Source organism: Marmota marmota, unplaced genomic scaffold (assembly GCF_001458135.2).
Source record: "Marmota marmota marmota unplaced genomic scaffold, marMar, whole genome shotgun sequence".
NCBI classification, from domain to species: domain Eukaryota; kingdom Metazoa; phylum Chordata; class Mammalia; order Rodentia; family Sciuridae; genus Marmota; species Marmota marmota.
Window position 1 is genome coordinate 19,910,373 of NW_026000016.1, and position 23,091 is coordinate 19,933,463.

The 23,091-nt window shown below is 39.5% G+C and overlaps 1 protein-coding gene across 2 annotated transcripts in view; it reads left to right on the plus strand.

Annotated features, from left to right (window-relative positions):
• Kif26b (kinesin family member 26B) overlaps positions 1-23,091 on the plus strand; it is a 488,260-nt gene that overhangs the window by 297,976 nt on the left and 167,193 nt on the right. Inside the window, exon 1 of one of the 2 annotated variants that reach the window (XM_015483559.2) lies at positions 1,133-2,742. The exons of the other annotated variant lie outside the window; for it this stretch is intronic. Within the exon in view, the coding sequence (XP_015339045.2) occupies positions 2,720-2,742 (23 nt within the window). The 5' untranslated portion in view covers positions 1,133-2,719. Of the gene's footprint in view, positions 1-1,132; positions 2,743-23,091 lie in introns of those variants that run through there. 2 annotated transcript variants of the gene reach the window in all.

Below are 23,091 nucleotides of genomic sequence, written 5' to 3' on the forward strand. Positions count from 1 at the left end.
TTCAGTCCATGGTTGGCTTGCTTCATTGTTTCTAGGCCCATGGTGAGGCAGTATATCATGGTAGAAGGGTGTAGTAGAGCAAATCTGCTCACTTCATGGCAGACAGGAAGCAGAGAGAGAGAGAGAACATACATAAGGAAGGACCTGGGAACAAGATATAGTCCCTAAGGGAATTCCCCAATGACCCACTCCTTTCAATTAGATCCCACCTCCTGTAATTTCCACCACCTCCAAACAGTCCATTCAGCTACGAATCTATCAATGGACCAGTCCATTGATGAGGTTAGAGCTCTTAAGATCTAATCACTTCCCAAAAGCCCCACCTCTGAACATTGCTGCACTGGGGCCAAGCTTTGAATACATGAGCCTTTGAGGGACATTTCAGATCCAAACACTAACATCCACTGAGTCATAACTCTACCAAGTTCCAAATGTTATGATTTATTTTAAGTTTTTTCTTTATTTTGAAGTGTATGCATGCAAAATAATATATGAGATATTGATAGATACACAATTTAAAGACTACAGAGCAAATATTAATGTATATGTAGCCATTTAATTAATGTTCATTGAATACCTACTTGTATCCAGAAATTGGAACATACAGTGGTGATTGAGTGATCATCTGGTCTACAGAAACAGTTCCTCATCATTAAATGGACAAGAAAGAGATCAGCTCATAAGTAATTGCATTGCATAAAGGTACTTGAATGAGATATACAGACAAGAAGTCTTTGGAAACATCTCCCTGGGAGAGTTAGGTTTCAAGAGGATGTGATTTAAATTGTGTTGCAAAGGGTGGTTGCCAGGAGAAGAAAAGCATTCTAGGCAGTGTGTGAGTTAGCTTTCCATTATTATACCAAATACCTAAGATAAACCACCTTAAAAAGAGGAGAAGCTTATTTTGGCTTACAGCTTTGGAGGTTCAGTCTGTGACCAGCTGGCCCCATTACTTTAGGCCTGTGGTGGCTTGTTATATCATGGTGGCAGTGTGTGGCAGAGGAGGCCAGTTTACCTCATGGCCAAGTACAGAAAAGAAAGAGCAAGAGGCCAGGGTCCCATCCCTTTTGAGAGGATGCTCCTAATGCCTAAGGACTTTCCACTAGGCCCCACTCAAAGTTTCCACCATTACTCAAGAGCACCACGCTGAGGATGGAGTCTCCCACACAAGGTCCTTTGGGGGATGTTCCAGTTCAGACAGTAGCACAAAAGGAACAGCATGCAGCCTCAGAGCTGTGAAAGCATGGTTTCATTCAGTCAACACTGAGAGGAAATGAGTCTTCAGACACTTTAGCCTACATGGAAATCACCTATGGAGCTTGTTAAAATGCAAATTATGGTCTCCCCCAGCTTAATCAGAATCTTTGGGCCCAAGGATCAGCAGTTTTAACATTGCCATCACTGGGTGTTTCTGATGCAGATGACTGGGACCTCACATGGAGAAGCAGAGAGGAAGGAATTCTTTGTAAAGAGTGGGGAACACTGTAGTTGATGTTTTCCCTGGGAGATCATCAGTGATCTGTGTGGTCAAATGCCAAGGCTGCCCTTTCTGCCTGGCCTCCCTCCTATCTTCCTGCCTCTAGCTCCTCTTTTGCCTTTACTACTACTTCCTCATGTTACTTTCTCTGCTACAGGCCACTCTCTCCCTGGGTCACTAGAGTGCTTTGGCCTGAGATGCCACAAACACCGGAGAGTGGCATGCAAAGTTGACCTTCACAATGAAAGCCTCTGACTCACGTCTCCCCTCATCCTTTTGGGGGCTTCTTCCTGAGGCTGGGAAAAAGAAATAGGAACCCAGATCCAACTGGGGAAGGCATGATCTGAGATGGCATCAGAGGCAAAGGGCTGTTGGTCTGATTTGCACTTCTGTTACTGAGAGCATTTGAATAGTTTTAAGACAGGTGAACTGTGAGACTAGACATTTTCACTTAGAAAATGAAATACGTGCCTGCAGATCTTATTCTCGTGGGGACACATACCTGCATCTGTTTGTCTACAAGTGTTTGCTTGCAGAGTTACGTGCATATATAGAATCTTGGTTCTGTGGGCTTTGCACACACATGACTAAGATGTGTATATGATGCATAATTAAAGATTTTAAACACTTGGTTTTGACGGTTGGTCTGTCTTGCAGCTGCTGTGCTCGAAAAAATTCCTGAGCTACTGTGGGTTAATGGGAGTTGCAGCAGCAAGTGTTTCTCTGCTGGTCTTTCAGTAAAGCTTTTTCTCTCTCTTTCTCTCTCTCTCTCTCTCCACACCCCCCTCCCTGCCTGCCTGCCTGCCTCTGCCCCTCCCTCCCTCTCTCTGAGATAGCAGACAAGAGAGAAACTGGTGCAGCTTCCTCTGAGAAGGGAGCTTGCATGTGCAGATTGGCAGAATCCCGGGAGCTCTTCTCTCTTCCATGCGCTGTTCTTGGAGGGAAATGCAATGTTGGAGCAGGGGCTGACCTGGACTGGGAAGGTGGCTGGCAGCTCAGAGCAGCCAGGATCATGGTTTAGCCCAAGGCTGGAATCACAAGAATGTGTCAGCAGGGTCTGCTCTCAGAGTTCCCAGACCCCCGTGGATTTTAGAATTTTCCAGCCTTTTCTCCTTCACCTTGGCACGGTCTTATTTCCTCCTGAGATGGCCCCAGATCTGCAAGAGAAATTTCAGAGAAGCTATTTATTAGCAGACGTGAAGAAACGGATTCTGCACTTGATTCTTTAGCCATGATTTATCAATGATGATGGATTGGAAAGCGGTGTAAGTAACCCAGTTATGTATGTTTTTGTAGTTACAGACAGTCTGTCTTACTTGCTTTTTTTTTTCTTTTTAACTTTAACTTCTTTAGTGAATTTCCTTTTAAGAAAAGTTAAAATACATAAAGTGTTCTAAAGAAGTTAGGAGGGTCCAGATGATGTGAGATCATTTCTTGTATAATTGACTTGCAAAATACATACCACTCCATCAGAAGAGACACACAAACTAGTGACTTAGAATCTACAAACATCCCCTGAAGGATGAGAAACAAACAGGAAATAAACAAACCTGGTCTATAAACTGACAGGAACTGCTATAACTGGGCTTATGCAGAGTTACTAAAATATTTGACATTGGCTCATTTTAGACTCAAAGACAGAATTGAAATGTTTTCTTTTCACAGAATCATAAAAGTGAAGTTAGTCTGTAGCTTTCAGAACAGATTCTTTCTGACGATATAAATGGGAGATGATTTTTTTTTTTTAAACTAAGGTTAAAGTCGGCTATGTTTCCTGTCCATTTCAGCTTTTCTTGAGAAGGGCACCTCCCATTCTGGAGTAGTGTCTGGGTTACAGGACACAGGAGAGTTGAAAGGTAGGACTGCAAGTGTCTACCCGTCAGAGGGTCTTGCATTTTTCTGTACTGCTGTTTAAGTACTTGAGTTCCCAAGTAGTCAGAAGGGGGAAAAAAAATCAAGTAACTTGAAGAACAAAATCAGTTTATTTCACAAGAGAAAAGAACAGCTACCTAAAAAATTAGACACTGAAATTTTAAAATACAATTTGCCTTTTTTTTTGAAATTTGAAGTGAGATTGATTTGGTATAAAAAGAATAATATAAGCTTTCTTGATTAAAAAATCAGTATTTAAAGGACGTTGAAAATAATAAATCACTTAGGTAAGAATACCAAAGTAGATTGCTGATTTTTTTTTTTATAGCCACTTGCAACTTTTTTCTTTCAAGTAGTCTATATAATAGTGTGAACGCAACTATTCCTGACTTCTTAAAACTTGCTTGGATTTAGAAATGGGGTTTAATACCTTTCTAGGTTCAGGCTTTCCTCTCTCAAGTCCCAGCCCTAGGAAGGACGATTGCCCCTGAGTCTTGGAATGTCATGAAAGACCCTTCTAAAGATTCTCTTTTAACACGCCCTGCCCAGCCTTGGACAGAGGGGGTACTGTAGTGCAACATACAGGACTGCCAATTTTGGAACTGAATGGGGTCAGTTGATTCCTGAATATTAAATCAGTTCTTTGAGCAGTAGAATGAGATCATATCTTACAAACCTGACCCCAAAGTGTTCCTAACTTTATTAATTGGCATTTAACATCAGCAAGGGCTGTAGCACTGAGCACCTGAGGGGATCAACCTAAAAGCCAAACTAAATCCCCAAACTGGTCTCCGATTCCTTCTGGCCAAATATACCTAGGGCCACGCCTTATAAAATATGTCCTTTGTTATCAAGGGGAATCTGAGACAGAAAACACATGTTGGTAGCATCACGTGAGCACCCCTGCTCATAGTGGTTGTGTCACAATGGGAAACGCTTGCAATCTTGCCCTGTTTTGTTTTGGTTTCTTGTTTATAGGAACTCTTGTCAGACTCACGCATCTGGAAGAGGTTTGGATGGGAGAGGAAAACCTGGAGCAGAGCATGCAGGGAAAAGGGAAATCTCCAAAAAACAAAGTCAGACGAGAAAGGGAAGAATTTTCTTACCCAAATTCCAGTTCCTATGCTTGTTTTCAGTTCCCTGTTAAAGTAGGTATCAATTGCAATCTTCCTGGTTAGTGGAGACAGAGATTGTTCTCATAGTGTTTTGAGATTTTGAGCAAAGGAGGCAGTTGCTCCAGAAATAAAACAGAAAGGGTAATAGTAAAACAAGCTTTTGAGTTCCTACTCACTTTAACAGAGTAAGCAGCCCCACCCCCTCCTGCTGCTCTTCCTCCACCCCAGCCCATGCCTCTCATTGCTTCTGGAGGGTCCCTGGTGAACAGCTCCAAATCCCCCTGGAATCTCTGTATGTCCTATTAAGGCAAAAAGATTAGCTGCCAAGGGCAGGATTTTCATGGAGAGTGGAGAATGCATTTTAGTGGTGAATGAGCAAAAGGGCCAGATATGCTGATACCTGCAAGCAGTCTTTGAGAGAGGCAGCTGATTGGCATCAGGGAAACTGCTGAGCAATTAAAAAAAAAAAATCCTGGACTCAAGGTGAGAGAGAGAAGAGAAAGAGAAGGCAGCAGAATGTCTCTTAGGAGCTTCCAGCCAAGTTCTGTGAAGCGCCCAGAAGGTTTAAACTGATAACGCCAGATGGTTATGATGAGTCTTAAAGTGATCAATACCCTACAGATGGGATGAAGTTTGTATTTTGGTCTGAGGTTCTGCAGACAAGCTTTGCACAAGATAAACTGTCCATTCTTACTTTTGCTCATTGATCCCTAATATGTGAGTATGTTCTTACTCTGATATATAGACGTTGTCTTTAGCAGCTGGTCCTGTTCTGAGGAGTTGTCAGCTGAAGTGTTCTTCAAACGTGTGGAATGCAGATTTTCAACTCTGAAGAACAGGCTTCGGTTATGAGCATCCCCAGTTTTCTTGTTAGACATGTACGTGGTCTAGGTTTTGCCTTTTATCTCAACTGGTCCTCCTCAATTGCACATCTGCCAGCTCCATTCCTCTCTCACTTGATCTATACTGCAAAGAACCCTAGTTCCTGATGAGTTTTGGTGCAGTTCTACCCTCACCTTCCCACCCAGCCTCTCAGAGAGACTCAGGGGAGAAAACTTGTCTTGGATAAATTTGGAGAAGAATTATAATAATAACAATGTATCATATTCCTTGAAGTGCCTAAGAGAGTAGATTTTAAGTAGTCTCAAAATAAAAAAGTATATGAGGGCCTGGTGTGGTGGCACACACCTGTAACCACAGTGGCTTCCTGAGGCAGGAGGATCACAAGTTCAAAGCCAACCTCAGCAACTTAGCAAGGGCCTAAACAACTTAATGAGATCCTATCTCAAAAAATAAAAGGGGCTAGGGTTGTGGCTCAGTGGTTGAACCCCTCTGAGTTGAATCCCCAGTACCAAAAAAGTATGTGAGGAAATACATATATTAATTAGCTCAATTTAGTTATTCCACAATGTATACATATTTCAAAACATGTTGTGCACTATATATATATATATAATATATATATATAATGTATATATATGTATATATACGTGTATACACATATATCCATAATATATATAATTTTATTTGTCAATTAAAAAATAAAACCTAGGAATTCTTATAATTAGATTTTTAAGACAACAAAATAAATTTGGAAAAGAAAGATGACCTGTGAAAAATGCTTGTGCTGTTTTTCCTGATTGGAAGCACTTGCCTTCTCTCCTAGACATTGTCTCTCCTTGTCTTTCTCTAGGTGTCCATAAAAAAACTGCTAGTAGGAAACATCAAAACTGGGTAGAACCAATAGTCGTTACCTACATTTTAACTACTGATCATCAAATTGCTTAATTTCTCTAAACTTCTGTTTTTCATATCAACAAAATGTAAGCAAAGCTTAACTCATGTGTTAGTCAGCTTTCCATTACTATAACAATTACCTGAGACAATCAACTTATAAAGAGAAAAGGTTTATTGTGTCATGGTTTTGGATGTCTTAGCCTGTGATTGGTTGGCTCAAATGTTCTGGGCCTGTGTTGAGGCAGCACATCATGGTGGAAGTACATAGCTGAGCAAAACTGTTCACTGTGTGGCCTGAAAGCAAAAGACAAAGAAAAAAAGAAACCAGGATGCCACTAGCCCCTTTAAAGACACACTTTCAATGATCTAAGACCTTCCTCTAGAACCCAACTTTTTGAGGTTCTACCACCTCCCAATAGTACCAAGCTGGAGACCAATGTGCTAGCACAAGAAGAGTACTGGAATAGAAGTCAAGACCTGGGTATTTAAGTCCCTGCTCTTAGCAAACACTCATAGGACCTTAAGAAATTACCACCTCTCCTCTGTGTTCCAGCCCATTTTTCTAACCGTGTTACTCTGCCACTCTCCGCACCTTGGCTCATGCTGGGCCCTCATGGCATGTTCTCCTTTTCTTGGCTAACTTCTTTCTATTTTTCTTCTGTAAAATCTCCCTGACCCCTGAGCCTGGGCCAGGCTACCTCCTGTGCAACTCCATGGCTCTTCCATCTTTCCATCTTGAGGTTCACCATGTAGATATTGTCGTCCACCTCCCTGACTGTAATCACTCTAAGAGTGCCAGCTCTGTCTTCAAGCTCTGTATTCTGTGTCAAGACCAGGGCTCTGATCAATAAATATTTGCCGAATAGTTACATGAATGAAAGAAGGAATGAAGACTCCCTGCCCTGCCTCAGTCATAGGACTCTAGTGGTAAAAGAAATGAAATAATGTGTATGAAAGACTTCGGTGAGCAGAGTGCTGCGCCCTTGCCCTCAGTTCTGAAACAGTATGAGGACATGTACGCTTAGTGCCAAGATTTTAGTTGGTTTCTCAGATACGAAGATTCATTCATTTTAGTGAAACAAAACAACATTCTCTTTTGTCCTGCCCTAGCGGTGCAGGCCCATTCTTTGTGACAGAAGCAGGACAGACTCTATGTGGGCCAGAAGCTCTGATGTTTGAAACTCTGTGAGCAACATGACTTTTCATTCCAAAATGAAAGGCAAGGCTTTGAAAGCCAGTGCCCCTGGGAGGGATCACTCTGTAACTTACCTTTACCTGAGCTATGGGAGAGGGATTTCAGAGTCTTCCCTGGGAGGATGGAGAAAGGGAATGGGTTCCAGAAAGAAGAGTGGCAAAAGAGAGAAAACAAAGGGGTCCTGGAGCACAGAAAATACACCTCGCTCGCTTCCTGGAAGCCTCATCATGCAGGTAGCACAGTCAAAGAAGGAGCAAAGAGTTTTGAGTGTGGCAAACCTGGGTCTGGATTCCAGCCTCAGTTTGGGTCCTTGCTGTGTTTCTTAAGCCCTCTCATCAGAGGAGTAGTTGGGTTCTATTCTGTTTCTCCTGCCAGAGTTTATTTTTGTTGTGGGACTAGCCATAGCTAAGGAGAATGATGATGGATTATTCCCAGCTCTGGACCAACCCCCTCCTTTTTTCTTTTCTTTTCTTTCTTTCTTTTTTTTTTCCTTTTAATTAGGCAGAATGAGTTTTCTGTGGCAGTGCTTGAACTCTTCTGTGCTCTTAGGTCTGTTTTCCCTGCAGAAAATTGTTCTTTGCAGAGGAAAAAAAAATGTTTAAGAGGAATGGACATTTCCAGTGACCAGTCCTGATGCAGAGCCACAAGATGGTCCAGAGGATGATGTGAAATCATGTACCTGCACTTGCTTTGTTAATAGACAACCCTGCAGGGATGTAAATATTAATTTCACATATATCTATACACACACCCCACTGCAGCTGCCTTTGCCAGTAGAGTGAGTATAACCGTGGGTCTATTATTCACCTTCTCAGGTCCAGCCCAGGAATTTGTGTAGGTTCATTTTTCACTTTCTTTTGACCCTGGATGTCTCCACAAATGAGCCACCTGCTGTGTCTGGGTGCAGGGGGTGGAGGTGTGGGGTGAAGTAATGAGCCTGCAAGGCCTTTCTATACCTATTGGCTGCTCTAAAGGGAAATTGAGGAATCCTGCAAAGCCACAAATCTGAGATGTCAGCTCATAAATATGTAAGCTTCTTGCTTAGGTAATAAGCTCCTTGACAACCCAAACTGTCATTTGCACATTCTCTTCAGCTGAACACAAAAGTTCCAGTTGCCAGACTGTCCCTGTATACCGGGGACTAAGAGCTGGTGAAGGGGGGCTGGGGAGGCAGAGCTGGGCTGATTGCTCAAGCTGCTCTCCACCACTGCTGCCTTCACCTCACCCCACCATCAGGGGGCTTTCTCTCTTGGTATCTGATTAGTAAGTGTAGGTAAAAACTTGCAATGCGGCCCTGGGTATAGGAAAGGAGTGTACTATGAGTATGTAAATGGGGACAGAACGCATAGTTTCCTACATTTAGTTTTTGGCAATAGCAACTAAATCTGTGCAGATTTTAATCTCTGTTAGATAGCAAATAGATCTTTGCATTTAATTCCCGTTGGATTATGTTTTAAACTCTATCAGGAGCTTAATAAAAATCCAATCAGGGGCTGGAATTGTGGCTCAGTGGTAGAACACTTGCCTAGCAAGTGTAAGGCACTGGGTTCGATCCTCAGCACCACATAAAAATAAATACATAAAAATCCAATCAGTAATTGAATTGTAAAATATAGGTCTGTAGATAAAATGTTGGAGGAGAAACAGATATGGTGCACAAACAGTTATTGAGCACCAAATATGTTCAGATACTCTCTGGAAGGATTTGGGGACTTGAAAGTAAATCAAGAAGAGGAGTGGTTAAGATATAAATTAATTCTACTATAGTATAATATAGTATATTGTGATATGCCACAAAGTGATTGTATTACCAAAATACTATCAGAACATGGAAGAAAGGTAAGAATTCTGCTTTGTGTGGCGAGTCTGAAAGGAGAAGTGGGAGGTGACTGTAAAGGAAGGGCATTTTAGAGGAATTAGCTTGAATCTTTATTTATGCACATAAATATGAAAATAGATGGGTGTCCTGCAATTATATTCATATTACATTGATGATTTGAAATGAATGTCTTCCATATTTTCAAGATAAGCAATGATTAGTAATAGATCACATTAAATAGGATATTATAATGATGAGAACTGTATTGTGTTAGTGTTGTGTTATGTGACAAAATAGCTGGAGTAAAAAATCAACTTAAAAGGAGGAAAATTTTTATTTTGACTCGTGGTCTCAGAGGTTTCAGTCCATGGTCACTTGGCCCTGTTGCTTGGGGCCTGTGGTAAAGCAAAACATGGCAAGAGTGAGTGATAGAACAGAGCTGCTCACCTCACAGCAGTCAGGAAGCAAAGAAGGTGGGGGGACCAAAGTGGCAATAGCCCCCTTCAAGGGCACCAATACTTACCTTCCTTCCTTCAGAGGCCCTCCCTCCTAAAGGTTCCACCGCAGCCTGGGGACCATGTAGTTAACACATTGGCCTTTGGGGGGCATTTAAGATTCCAACCATTACATGTATCATACAAGATGCAGAAACATGATTGGAAACAGTAGTTCATGGGCCAATACAAGGGGGAGGGTGTCCAAATGGACACATACGTGGAATTAGGACCTTGGCTTGTGACTGTTGGGTCTAAGACACTACTCTATAACTCATTGTATTCCTATTTATCTGTTTCTAAAAATCTCTGCTTGCAAAGGGAGAGCTATTCAGGAAGGAAAACAGGAGAATGAGTCCAAACAACCTAATTTCACTTGAAAAATCAGAAGTCCTTACTGCAAAACTATCTATAGTATAAAAAAAAATTACAGGATTTTATAGCACCTTTCAGGTAATTTGAAAAGATACTAATGAACCTTTTAAAATACAAAAGCAGTGTAGAAAAGTGTTTTGGATGCTTTTTCATCATTAGTTGAAGTATTGCAATGGTTATAGAAATAATTGCATCTTAGATCTGGGAGAATTCTTAGAGATCATGCATTCTGCTGATTTTTCTCTCTTTGAAGAATGGCATTTTGGGTAAAGGAACTGTGTTAAAACTTTGCGTGCTAAGTTAGTGAGAAATATCCCAGTCTTTCATATCCATTCTTGGATCCATTCATGCATTTATTCTTCCAATTCAACAATTTTTGGTAAAGTCCTGGCAATCTGTAGTATATATATTTGACTTAAAGAAACTGGATGTATCCTCCAGGAACTTTGAAAGGAGGTATAAGACATGTATGTAAAAAATAAGAACAGGAAGTTATCTTAATAACACAATGAAAGAGAGCTTTTAAAATTCAGAATATAGAAAATTAGTTCCAAGTGAAACTAATGATTATGGACTTTGGTAGAGAATTCACTTTATTAAACTTGGACTTAAAACATTATGTTTGTTTTATTTTAAAAGCTTTGTGCATCCAACAGAGAAAAAAAATGTGCAATTAAGTATTTGGCTTAACCCATGTTTTTATTCTGAGAAGATGCAAAATAGGATTACAATCGAATTGTTGAAATGTCATCATTAGTTGAGTATAAGAATGTCATTGATTTATTTTCTTTGAGAAATATATATATATTTAGAACACCAAATTCTCATAATGTAAATCCTATAAATATGAAGAATTGCTAAAGACAACTCTATGCTGAAAACTACCCCAGGAATAAGCCAGGAATAAACATGGACTTTGAGCCCCCTCTGGAGGAAAGAAAGAGAGCCCTCCCCTGCTAGTCCGGCAGCAAATGGTTTGTTTTCTAAAGGTCAGAAATGGGAAAAACAATCATCGAATCAAAAGTGACTTTTGGAATTAATCTTATGAAACAAAAGTCTACAGCCTTTGACTGGACACATAGAGAACCCAGTGAGTGTATTTCAGAAAAATTCCTGTCCCAAAGACTTGGCAAAACAAATGTTGGACATAGACTAATAATGATGTACAAAAATAATTATAATGAGTGTAATAAATTATATTTGTTTTATGAACATGTTAGCCTGAAAACTTCCATACTACAAAATATTTCATGCATTATCATCAAGGAGCCAGAAAAATTTTAAAAACAAATTAAAATCTATTTGTTCATTCCTTCATTCTGTGAATATGAATATCTACTGTATACCAGCTACCATTTTTGGCAATACAAATATTAACAAAATTTTCTACTCCTATGGATTCATCTTAACAGGCAGAATTAAGCATCAGCTCTGATCATATTCCTTTCCCTTAACAGACTTTGTAGCCTTAGTGAAGTTGTGGACAGGGAGGCAGGAAGCAAAGATAATGGTGAATCTGGGGAGATCTCAAAAGGTTGGACTGCACTCTTTTTTTTAATATTTATTTTTTAGTTGTAATTGGACACAATACCATTTATTTATTTATTTATTTGAGAGAGAGAATTTTTTAATATTTATTTTTTAGTTTTCGGTGGGTACAACATCTTTATTTTATTTTTATATGGTGCTGAGGATCGAACCCAGGGCCTCACACGTGCTAAGCAAGCACTGTACTGCTGAGCCACAACCCCAGCCCTGGACTGCACTCTTTAAAAAGCAATAAACAGAATCTTATTTTAACCACCCTTCAGAATAAAAATAATCACCTTCCCCATAGATGATGAAGTAGTTATTAATATAATCTGACAAGCTTGTTTGGGAAGGTAGTCAAATAAATCCCAAAGCATAGCCTTGCAGAACCTCTGGGCTGAAGCAATCCTTGAATAAAAGTCAACATCAAAATCAGTATTTCCATATATTTTTATGGATGGGAAGCATGTGAGGACTGGCCTATCAGCAAGACGTTCAGACAGAGAAATCTGTGTGCCATGGATTTTGAGCCAACTCTGTTCATCCATCCTTCTGTCAGTCCATCTATTCAGCGAGCCATCAGCCATGTTTGAGTAGTACTCACTATGGACCAGGCAATTTGGGCAATACAATGGTAGAAACAAACAAACAAACAAAAAGACAGATGGCTCCTGACTTTATAGAGTTTTCAGTTTTATGAGGAAGATGCAAGTAATTATTGCCTGTTGTGAGAAGCAGTATGGTGAGTTCCACTTCTGGCCCATTCTTCTAATTGATGAGGGACCATATGACTGGTGTGAGAGATACAGGGGCTTTCAGTCTTTGTCACCAGAACAGGCAATGTATCTCCTTCTAGTGCATTATGGAAGGTGTTACTGTCCATACTCCATTTAAACTGTGGGCTAGAGGGTAGGTGCTCAACTCAGGATTTTTGTATTCTGTTTTTGCCTACATATCGATTTTGCACACCTGCTCTAAAAGTGCCCCAACACACTGTCTACACTGTCTTGGTGAGGCAGTGAAGTTGACAATCTGTTGTCCAGTCCCTGGTCATTCTAGAATGAAGACAAACTGTCAGAGGAGCAACTACTAAGTAACTAATTGCCTCCAGTACACAAAGGTGCCAGACATCTGGTTGACATAAGAATCTAGTTTCACCTGGTGGTTTTCAGGGCAAAACAACTGCACTGACAGAGATTTCCTGACATGTGATTTAAAGCTGAAGAAGACCCCAATTTATTGGTTCAAATTAAGAAGTTCCCTTTTTTGACCTTTCTTAATGATATATGAGACCTTTCAAGTCAATAGTACAACCAAAACTCAGATTCAAGATGTTCAGGACCCTAAACCCAGATCAGAGTCAATATCATAGAGTGAATCACAATATTGACAGACCCTAATGGGAGTGTTCAAGGTTGACTCCGTGCAGCAGGGCTTAAAGCAAAGGTCTCTTTCACCTAACTCATTAGGATCCATATTTTAAAAAGATATGGGAAAGAATCTTAAAAAATATTTAGGATATTGCTTTCTAAATTATTTTATTATAGCAATAATGGTAGCAAGCATTTGCTGGATGCCTACTATGAGCCAGGAACTGTTCTAAGATATTGTGTGTGTGTGTGTGTGTGTGTGTGTGTGTGTGTGTGTGTGAGAGAGAGAGAGAGAGAGAGAGAGAGAGAGAGAGAGAGAGAGAAAGGTCACAGAGCTGTGAGTGGCAGAAAGATTTAAACCTAGGTAATTTTGTACCTCTCTTGAGGGAACCCTGAAATACTAAAATAATATAATACTAAATAAATTTTTGCTAAAGCATATATTGCATCTCAAATATTAATTTACATAAACCTTTTCTCCACCCACCTTTTATTCATTTTATGAGCTCAATTGAAATCCTAAGTGTGAAAGTGCCCTTGAGCAATTTTCTAGTCTAGATTGAGTTAAACAGAGTGTTTGTAAACAATCTAGAATCATAGAAAACATCTTTCTTAGTCCATTTGGGTTGCTCTAACAAAAATAACATGTGCTGAGTAACTTAGAAAACATAAATTTGTTTCTTAAAGCTCCAGAGACAGGAATTGAAGATCAAGGCACCAGCAGACTCAGGGTCTGGGGAGGGCTCTCTGCTTCATAGATGGCACTTCTTGCTGCATCCTCACTTGGCAGAAGGGGCAAATGGTTCCCTTGGCCTCATAGAAGGCAGTAACCTTCTTGATGAGGGCTCTGCTCTCATGATCCAATCAGTTCCTCAAAGGTCCCATTTCCAAATACCATTATCTTGAGGACTAGGATTTCAACATATGAATTTGAGGGAGATACAAAATTCAGACCCTAGCAACATCTAATTTTGACCCACTTAAGTGGACTAACATTGAAAGAACAACATCTAATTTTGACCTACTTAAGTGGACTAATATTGAAAGAAGTTCAAGAATTGACTACTAACAACATTACATATAGTATGCCACTGGACATGAGCTCATCTCAGCAACCTTGAAAAAAATGCAAGGAAAAAGAACACCCACCTAAGAAACCAGTAAATAGAAGAACAGTTTCATGTAACTTTCGCTTGAGGATTTCTTACCAGTTTCCCCAATTGATTTTAAGCAATTTACAAAGGTACCTTAGATCTTCAAATACGTATTAGTGACTAGTTAGAAGAATATACATACAAGAATTATAAAATGTGTGTGTGTCGGTGGGCGTGTGTGTATAAAATGTGTGTATATATAACACATATAAAATATATAACCCATATATATTATATTGAATATAAACAATCTAATAATATCCAGTGAAGTTGGTTATTGTACTCAGACATTAAGTAGGCTCTAAATCTATGGACACTAAGATAAATGGAGCAGAAAGAAATAAAAGAGAAAGGGGACAAATCTTTCATTGAGCTCTTACGTGGTACAAGTCTTCTGAGGGCTGCTTTGCCACACCTTCTGCCCTTTCCCTCACACAGAATAAGATAGCTCTTATTCTTCTACAAAGTGGCTGAGCCAGGATTTTAACCAAGCCTACCTGACTCCAAAAAAAAAATTTTTTAACATTAGGCTTACTTTGTATTAATCTCACCTAATAAAGTAATGCATGATATGTCAGGAGGTGCCCAGTCTTTCTTGGAGGATTGATTGATTTAATGAATGAATGAATGAATCCTTACATAGGGAGGGAATACTGGGTAATGGGACATCAATCTATAAACCTCCATTTTCCTTAGTTTCCATAAAGTTCAGAGCCTCATATAAATAGGAGATACTTAATCATTCTCTATGAAATAGCATGAATAAATGGATGAATAAGATGAAAGATATTGTTTTTAATTTTTATAAGATATAGAAATGGTTTTATGGTTGCTGTTATTAACCTCTCAAAAACAAAGCCATACCATGTGATCATTATTCAGTACAAGGCATTTAGGTAAAGGCATCAAATTTTAACGTTTCACATTTTTCTTTTCTTTCAGACTTTAATTGCTCAAAAGAATGGTCTAGACCCTTGACTTCCTCATTCCCCATTGACTTCTTAGGCCATGAAACATGCTCCAGCTCTCTTCTGATTTTATTTGAGATCAATAATGAATTCATTAATTCTAATCCAATGGACATTTAGGATTCTTTGTCTTTTAAGTTTCTCAGTGGTATTTAACACTGTTGACGACTTGTTCCATCTTTCAAAATACTAAATATGAAATCTGTGCCAGGATGATCTATTTTGAAAATAAGTGGATTCTTTCTGTGCAATCAAAGTCTAGCATAAAAAGAGAAGAAACCTTTATGTAAATTCTTAACCATTTCTTGGTAATCAGTCATACATTAGGAGTCATTTCAGTGTATTTTTGAATACAGCATTGTATGGTTTTTTGCATTTGTTAATTATTAGTGGTTTGTTTTACAGAGTACAAGGAAAGTTCAGATATTTAAGTATAACCATTATCAATTGAATGTCATTCATAAAGATATCTCTGAATTTTTAATAGAAATCAAGGTTAAGTAAGATTCAATTTATAAAAACTGAAATTACAGGCAATCTGTAGGAGCATATGTGTAGTGTAAATGTGGGAATCCACACAAGAAGATGATTGATTGATTGATTACATAACATGAATTACATTCTGTCCAATTGCAAGTCAATTTATTACCAGACACAGCTGTTGACATCCTGATTTTGAGAACAGGTTTTTTTTTTTCCTTTTATATAATCTGTTTCTAGGAACTGTATCAGAGCATCAGTGTGATTTTCCTCATAATAATATTAGACCTGGTGGGCTGGGGATGTGGCTCAAGTGGTAGTGCGCTTGCCCAGCATGTGTGAGGCACTGGGTTCGATTCTTGGCACCATATAAAAATAAAATATTGTGTCCACCTAAAACTGAAAAATAAGTATTAAAAATAATCAGACCTGGCAATTTTTCTTCTTAGCCAAGCATTCAGTGTTAGACAATTATAGTTATGATTAACATGATAGTAAAGTTGAGATAGTACTTTAAATCCATATGACTACTTAAAATAGTATAATTATGCTCTGAATTCTGCAAAAAAAATGGTGGGGGTGAAAGGGACATTTAGTTTAGGATTCCAGTAACTAACAGAATCCACAAAATAAAATAATTAATCTTATATATTATAAACTTCACCTACCTACAAATAATATGTTTCTAAAGTAAACATTAAATATGCAGTTTAACATGGCCTAGGTTTTGTTACTGAGTTAAATAGGAAATTGAATTGAAAATAAATTTTCATTTTATTTTGATAAATTTCTCTATTTCCTGTAATTTTCTTCAAAGTGATTTCTTAAAAGCAGTATTTAATTATTTGGTAATTCTTTTCAAAAATATTTTTTAAATAATCCCTTTATAAGACAAAAAAAGGAACTAGGAAAAGCATCATAAAATTCTAACTAAAAACAATGAAGTCCATGAAAGGAGTCCACTGACTTACCTTTTATTTTAATTAATTAATTAATTGATTGATTATGTACTGGGGATTGAACCCAGGAGAGCTTTACTATTGAGCTAAATTTCCAGTTCTTCTTCTTCTTCTTCTTCTTCTTCTTCTTCTTCTTCTTCTTCTTCTTCTTCTTCTTCTTCTTCTTCTTCTTCCTCTTCTTCTTCTTCTTCTTCTTCTTCTTCTTCTTCTTCTTCTTCTTCTTCTTCTTCTTCTTCTTCTTCTTCCTCTTCTTCCTCTTCTTCCTCTTCTTCCTCTTCTTCCTCTTCTTCCTCTTCTTCCTCTTCTTCCTCTTCCCCTTCCCCTTCCCCTTCCCCTTCTTTTCTTTTTTTTCTGATTTTGAGACCAAAATTAAAGTTCTCACTAAGTTCTTAAGGAGCTAAGTTGCTAAAGCTGGTCTGGAACTTTCAATCTTCCTGCCTCAGCCTCCACAGTCTGAGATGACAAGCTGTGTGTACCTGTACCTGGCTTATCTTCTTATTTTTATTCTTTTTTGGGGGGGTACCAGGGATTGAACTGAGAGGTGCTTAATCACTGAGCCACATCCCCAGCCCTTTTATGTTTTTTATTTTGAGACAGGGCCTCCATAAGTAGCTGAGGCTTGTTTTGAACTTGAGATCCTCCTGCCTTAGCCTCCCCAGCCACTGGGATTACAGATATGCACCACTCTGCCTGGCTCTTCTTATTTTTAAATTCTTAGTTATTCTTCCTACCCTCTCCCTGTTTCAGTCAGCTTTTTCCTTGCAGTAATTAGAGGAGAAAATATTTATTTGGCCCCATGGTTTTAGAGGTATCAGTCCGTAGATGGCTGACTCCATTGCTATAGGCCTGAGGTGAGGCAGAAGAGAGTGGAAGAGGAAAGCTGCTCAGCAGTGGTAATCAGGAAGTGGAGAGAACTGTGATCACAAGGGGCAAAATACAAACCCCAAGGGCATGCCCCCAGTGACCCACCTCCTCCAGTTATACCCTACCTGCCTATAGTTACCACCCAGTTAATCCCTGCCAGGAGATTAATGCACCGATTAGGTTAACACTCTCATAACCCAGTCATTTCCCCTCTAAACTGTTTCACATTGTCTCACTCAGGAGCCTTTTGGGGATACTTCAGATCTAAACCATAACACTCCCCATGCACGCATCACACATGCACACCGTGCTGCAGCACAGCTTCCAACAGAGAGAATAAGTAGTCTTAGTACTCAATTTGCATCCTGTCAGTGGAGAAGTGCACTCCACACCTCCTTTCTGTTGTCTTCCCATGCTCTTTATCACCTAACTGTCCTGCCCCCATAGGAATAATCAGCCAAGTATGTACAATGAGAAGCAAATTTTAAGTCTTCATTAGCAGTTTTGAGGCAAAGTTGATAAAGGAATTTCCTCTATAGGCTGGTTTGGTCATGATTACTAGAGATTCTTTCTTACAACTTATTTTGGTCAAAAATAATCTCTTATCTCTGCTGTCTTCTCCATGGAGATGATCTTTGTCCCTTATTAAAAACAAAAGCTGTCTCCTTTCCTCTGCTCTAGCTAGACTGTGATGTCTGAACTTTATGCACATTGTGATTTTTCTATGGTTTTCAGCCAATGTATAAACTTCATCCCAGGCAACTTTAGATAGAGTGGTGGGCGGTATAAATTTCTACCTCTTAGCCTCTACTGGGGCTGCTAAGGTTCCAGTAGTCTAAATATCACCAGAAATCTGGGGCAGTCCAGCCTTGCAGCAGAGTCCGGGGCACGGTTCCTGACCCACTTCTGTATCTGGTACTTAATATTGCAATGTAAGGATCCCATGCAAATTGTTTTTCTTTGAAATAAGTTAATGATTTCTTCAGATTCCAACTTCAGACAATAATTTGTTAAATAAAAATGTTGGTATTAAAGGGGAAAAAAGAAATGACTTCCTTTAGCAAATGAAACTGTTATATTCAAATTTAATTAACCAAGAAGCCCCCAAACCACAGAGCATGTCACCCAGCATTGACAATTAATTAGTTTTTCTCTGAAAGAGCTACAGGTACTGAGCAAAGATTTATGGATTAAAGGCTTTACTTTCTCTGCAAATGCTGCCCATTCCTAGCTATCACACCTTGATAGCAATTTGCTGTTTCAGGCAACAAATTATATCTGAAGTGTGTAATTTCATGTCAGTTTTTAATTTCACATGATCAAAATCTTGTAAGAGTGAGAATAAACCGCTGTTTCTTTTAGAATAAAGACATTTAAAATGAGCAACACAACTGCTTATGCAGTTACTTACACTTTTCAAAGATATTTTTCTACCCAACAGGGGAGGAAGACAAATATTAAGACAAACTCCATGGGAATTACTGTTTCCCCTTGGCTTTGAAATGGACGATCTGTTTATGGGAGATCTTGAGCATCTTCTTTTTTTAACATTACATTAGCACATGTATAAATGATTTAACTAGAGACCATGTGGATATAGCATCTAAAGGGCAGCAGGATGTAATGAAAAGAACATAAGATTCATTAGATTCTTGAAATCAAATTATCTGCAATATGTTTATTCCTTGAAGGAATCTTAATTTTAGTTGGAGAGTTCTTTGTACTGTAGAAGATATATATGCATATTTTATGGACAATTGTTTCTCAGCAGAAAAATCAGGCACTGGCATTTTCCAAGGAATGGGCTTTAATTAGCCTATGATTATCTTTTTCTCTGTCTATATTTATAGGCAACAGAAATAACTGTGTTGTAGATGGTCTCACCAATTCCGCTCAATAAGCCTAGCCAGTTCTCCATTATTCATGTTTAGGAAAGAGAGTGTTAAAGTCACTTAATGAAAATCATTTTTGTCTGGCTTTGGAACGGATTTTTAAACTTACTTTTTACCCATTTACTTGGATCTGGTGTTTACAATTCTTTCTATTTATGTATTGAGCCCAATTTGCACAGGTATGATTCAGGTGGGGCTAAGAAATTACCCAGTTTTCCTGGTACTAAGGAGGCTTGAGGCTGGTTAGATCAGGCTGTAATCAAAGGAGGGGGACCTTCACTCAGGACAAGCAGGGTCCTTGTCATACCTGATGGAAAAGAATTTTCAGCACATAGCAGTCAGAAGCACAAACGGATTTATTTAGCAAAGCAGATACACATTCAAGAGAGAATGCAGGCTATATTAAGGGGGAGATGCTTTTTGGGGTAAATAAGGAGTACATTCAAATGAGAATGCATAACATCTCCAGAGGGAGAGGCAGCAACCTTTTGGTCTGGGGCGTTAATATTTATAGGGTTACCGTAGCTAGGGGTTAGACTTGAGGAGTCAGGGCAGTTACACAATTTTGAGCCAGTTTTTCTAGTGCCTGCATATTGATCTAGTATCCTGTTACTTTTCTCAGGCAAAGATGGGGCTAGGGGCTCAGGAGTTACTTGTTTTGCATTTCAAAGATTTGTGGGCATCTCCTGCATTCCAACTGCTCCTTGGCACTTCTCTTTTGAGACTCAGTGTATCTTTCTTTTTCTTTATCCCCAAATTCCTATCTATCTCAAGGTCAGGAACATAAAGATCTGTGAACAGGAAACATCTAGGCAGAAAGGACTGATAACTAGAAGGTCAGATAGCACCGGAAAAAGCACATGAGCATCTATGTGCAAATAGATGAGAAAGGGAGATCAACTGAGGCTAGAGCTGAGGTTTGCAAGTAGAAATCAAGCAGGTAAGCAGATGCCAGGATGCAGATCAGGAACCTAATATGAGGAAGCTAGGAAGGAATCTGGGAAAACTAAGACCCAGAGCTTGGTACAGATAAGTAACAGGAACAAAAGTGGGTAGAAGTGGGGCACAAGTGTGGTGGGTCATCAGTAATCCAGCTGCATGGCCACTGGCTTGAGCAGCTGTGTGGTCACTGGCTAGAGGTCAGATGCAAACAAATGAAGAACTGGGTGATTGATTCTGTCTCCCTTGGCTTTCTCATCTAGGGACTCCTTACCTGTCATTGTCCAGGGCATTTATAGTCAAATACCTAAAACAAAATGTCCTTACACTATCATGTTCTTTACATTCTTTTCCTCCCAGATAAAGTTCTTATGCGTGTGTACTGGAAGGTTTGGAGCCTACCCTTCTAGAACAGCATGGAGGAAAGGAAGTGGGGCTTTGTAGGTCTGAATGGAAATAAATAATAATGTGGAGCTAAAGAGAGAGAGAGAGAGAGAGAAGAAAAAAGCAGGTAGCTGGCACAGTGGTGCACACCTATAATCCCAGTGACTCTGGAGACTGAGGCAGGAGGATCACAAGTTCAAAGCCAGCTTCAGCAATTTAGCAAGGCCCTAGGCGATTTAGCAAGACTCTGACTCAATATAAAGTACATAAAAGGGCCAAGGCTGTGGCTCAGTGGTTAAGTGCCCCTGGCTTAATGCCCAGGACCTACCCCCCCCCCCCAAAAAAAAAAAGCAGCTAAAAGCTACAGTCACAATTCAAAGTATTTGTCACATGGCATCAAAGGCATTTATAAATTGCTAATATCTTCCTTTACACTTTTTTTGGGGATGGCGGGTTCTGAGGATTAAACTCAGGGACTCTCAGTCACTGAGCCACATCCCCAGCCATATTTTGTATTTTATTTTGAGAGGGGGTCTCACTAAATTGTTTAGTACCTCGCTTTTTGCGAGGCTGGCTTTGAACTCATGATCCTCCTTCCTCAGCGTCCTGAGCTGCTGGGATTACAGGCATGTGCCACCTCACACGGTTCCTTTACACTTTTCTATTCCACTTGAACTTGTAAATCAGCTTTGGTTTATTCTGTCTTCCAATGTCCTTGAAAAAGCGAGGTGCCGTCTCTTAAAAATATGAAAAATTGTGGAGACCCAAAGAAATTGACACCTTCATGAGGTCTTTCGGTCCTAGAAGCAGAACTTTTCTGGTTTTAATGAGTGTTTTCCTCTTAGTTGTAATCTTGAACTTGCTTTCATAGTGGTATTCGGGTCTGGCCTGCTGGGCTTGCTGGACATATAGAAATGGACAATTACTAAAAGAAAGTCAACATGTTCTTAAGCTGCCCATTGTATGTGGCACTAATTTGTCAAGTTCTGGATGAGATCAATTTCATTAGAGCACAAGTTCCCAACTTTCTCTGGTTTGAAAACCCAGCCCCTGCAGATGGCATCTTGGCCATTAGTAAAGTAGCTCTGTCACAGTCCTAATGATATGAAATATTAAAGGGAGCTGTGGAGGTCATCCACAGTGTCTGGTATCCTGCTGCCACACAGGCAGAGGTGAGCCAAGATTGGGGGACAGCAGAGTACTGAACACAGCAGTGACTGTACCATAGGCTGGGGGTGGAGGTTAACCCCTGGAAAGGGAGAGTCAATCTTAAAATGCTCTGAATCCCAACATGCATTGCAGCAGCCTGAGCCCTGAGTGTCACAGCATCAGACAGACAGAATCCCTCATGCACTTGTCAGAAACAGAGAGAGGAGGCCTCTCAGAGTTTCTGAGACAGATACCCTTGCAAAGTACAGACTTTGCCACCAACGGAGTATTTGTTTGGTATTTCTAAAATCCAAATCTAAAATCTAAATAACAAACTCTCACTTTGTGCTTCTGTTGAAATTTCCATGCCAATGGCTCATTCTGAAAACACTTTCTGCTTTATTTGGGCATATGAACACACTATTTTGACGTAAAGGAGTTTGGCTCAGCAAACACTTTCATATGTACCTAGCTTTAAGCAGAGTGGTTTTGTTTTGTTTGTTTTACCCTGAATTCGTTTCATTCCAAAAATTAGTTTAGAAATGGACTCTTATTTTGGTTCCACTATTTTGCCTTTGGTCCCATTTTCATTTATCTATAATTCTGACCATGGAAAAAAATGCAGACATAAATGGATTAGCAAGAGCCACAAGCAGTGTCGTTTTCAAAAAATACCTTTTACCCTTAGTGTTCCTCCAGGCATGAGTGAATGATGTGCTACACAGTAACACAGTCCAGGGGAAGCTTTCCGTTGACATGGATGGTAAAGTTCCTCAGCTGTGGAGTGGGTTTACCTGCTGTGTGTCTTTAGGCTTCCCCCAGCTCTTTATTTCTGCTGCTCTGGAGCCAATATCAAGTTATCAATAACATTTTGTGGTGTGGATTCTTCTCATCTGTGCAGTTTAGGAGTAGACACTAATACAGAGCAGCTGCTGAGTGACTCAAAGACAGTTCTGGTGATATTTACAGTGCCATAGTTCTTTTGTGGATGATTGTCATTCAACAAGTACTGATTGATTGATTAAGTTCCCTGGAGCACCACAGAGATGCATTCTAAGCAGCTTGCAACATTCTTTTCACATTAGTAGAGGAAGAAGCATGAGGTGGAGGTAGATGGTATCATGATGTGTGTGGCCCTGGGGTAGCTGCTATTGCTATTATTATGCAAGGACACACTCCAGGTTGTAGAAATGGAGAAGCCATTTTCATATAATTTGCCTTTCTCATCCTAATTCTGGCCCTGACCTAACTCACTCAGCTGAGACATTTTCCCCCTGTAATATGAAGGTATGTTGCTAAGCAACTAGATCAGTAATTG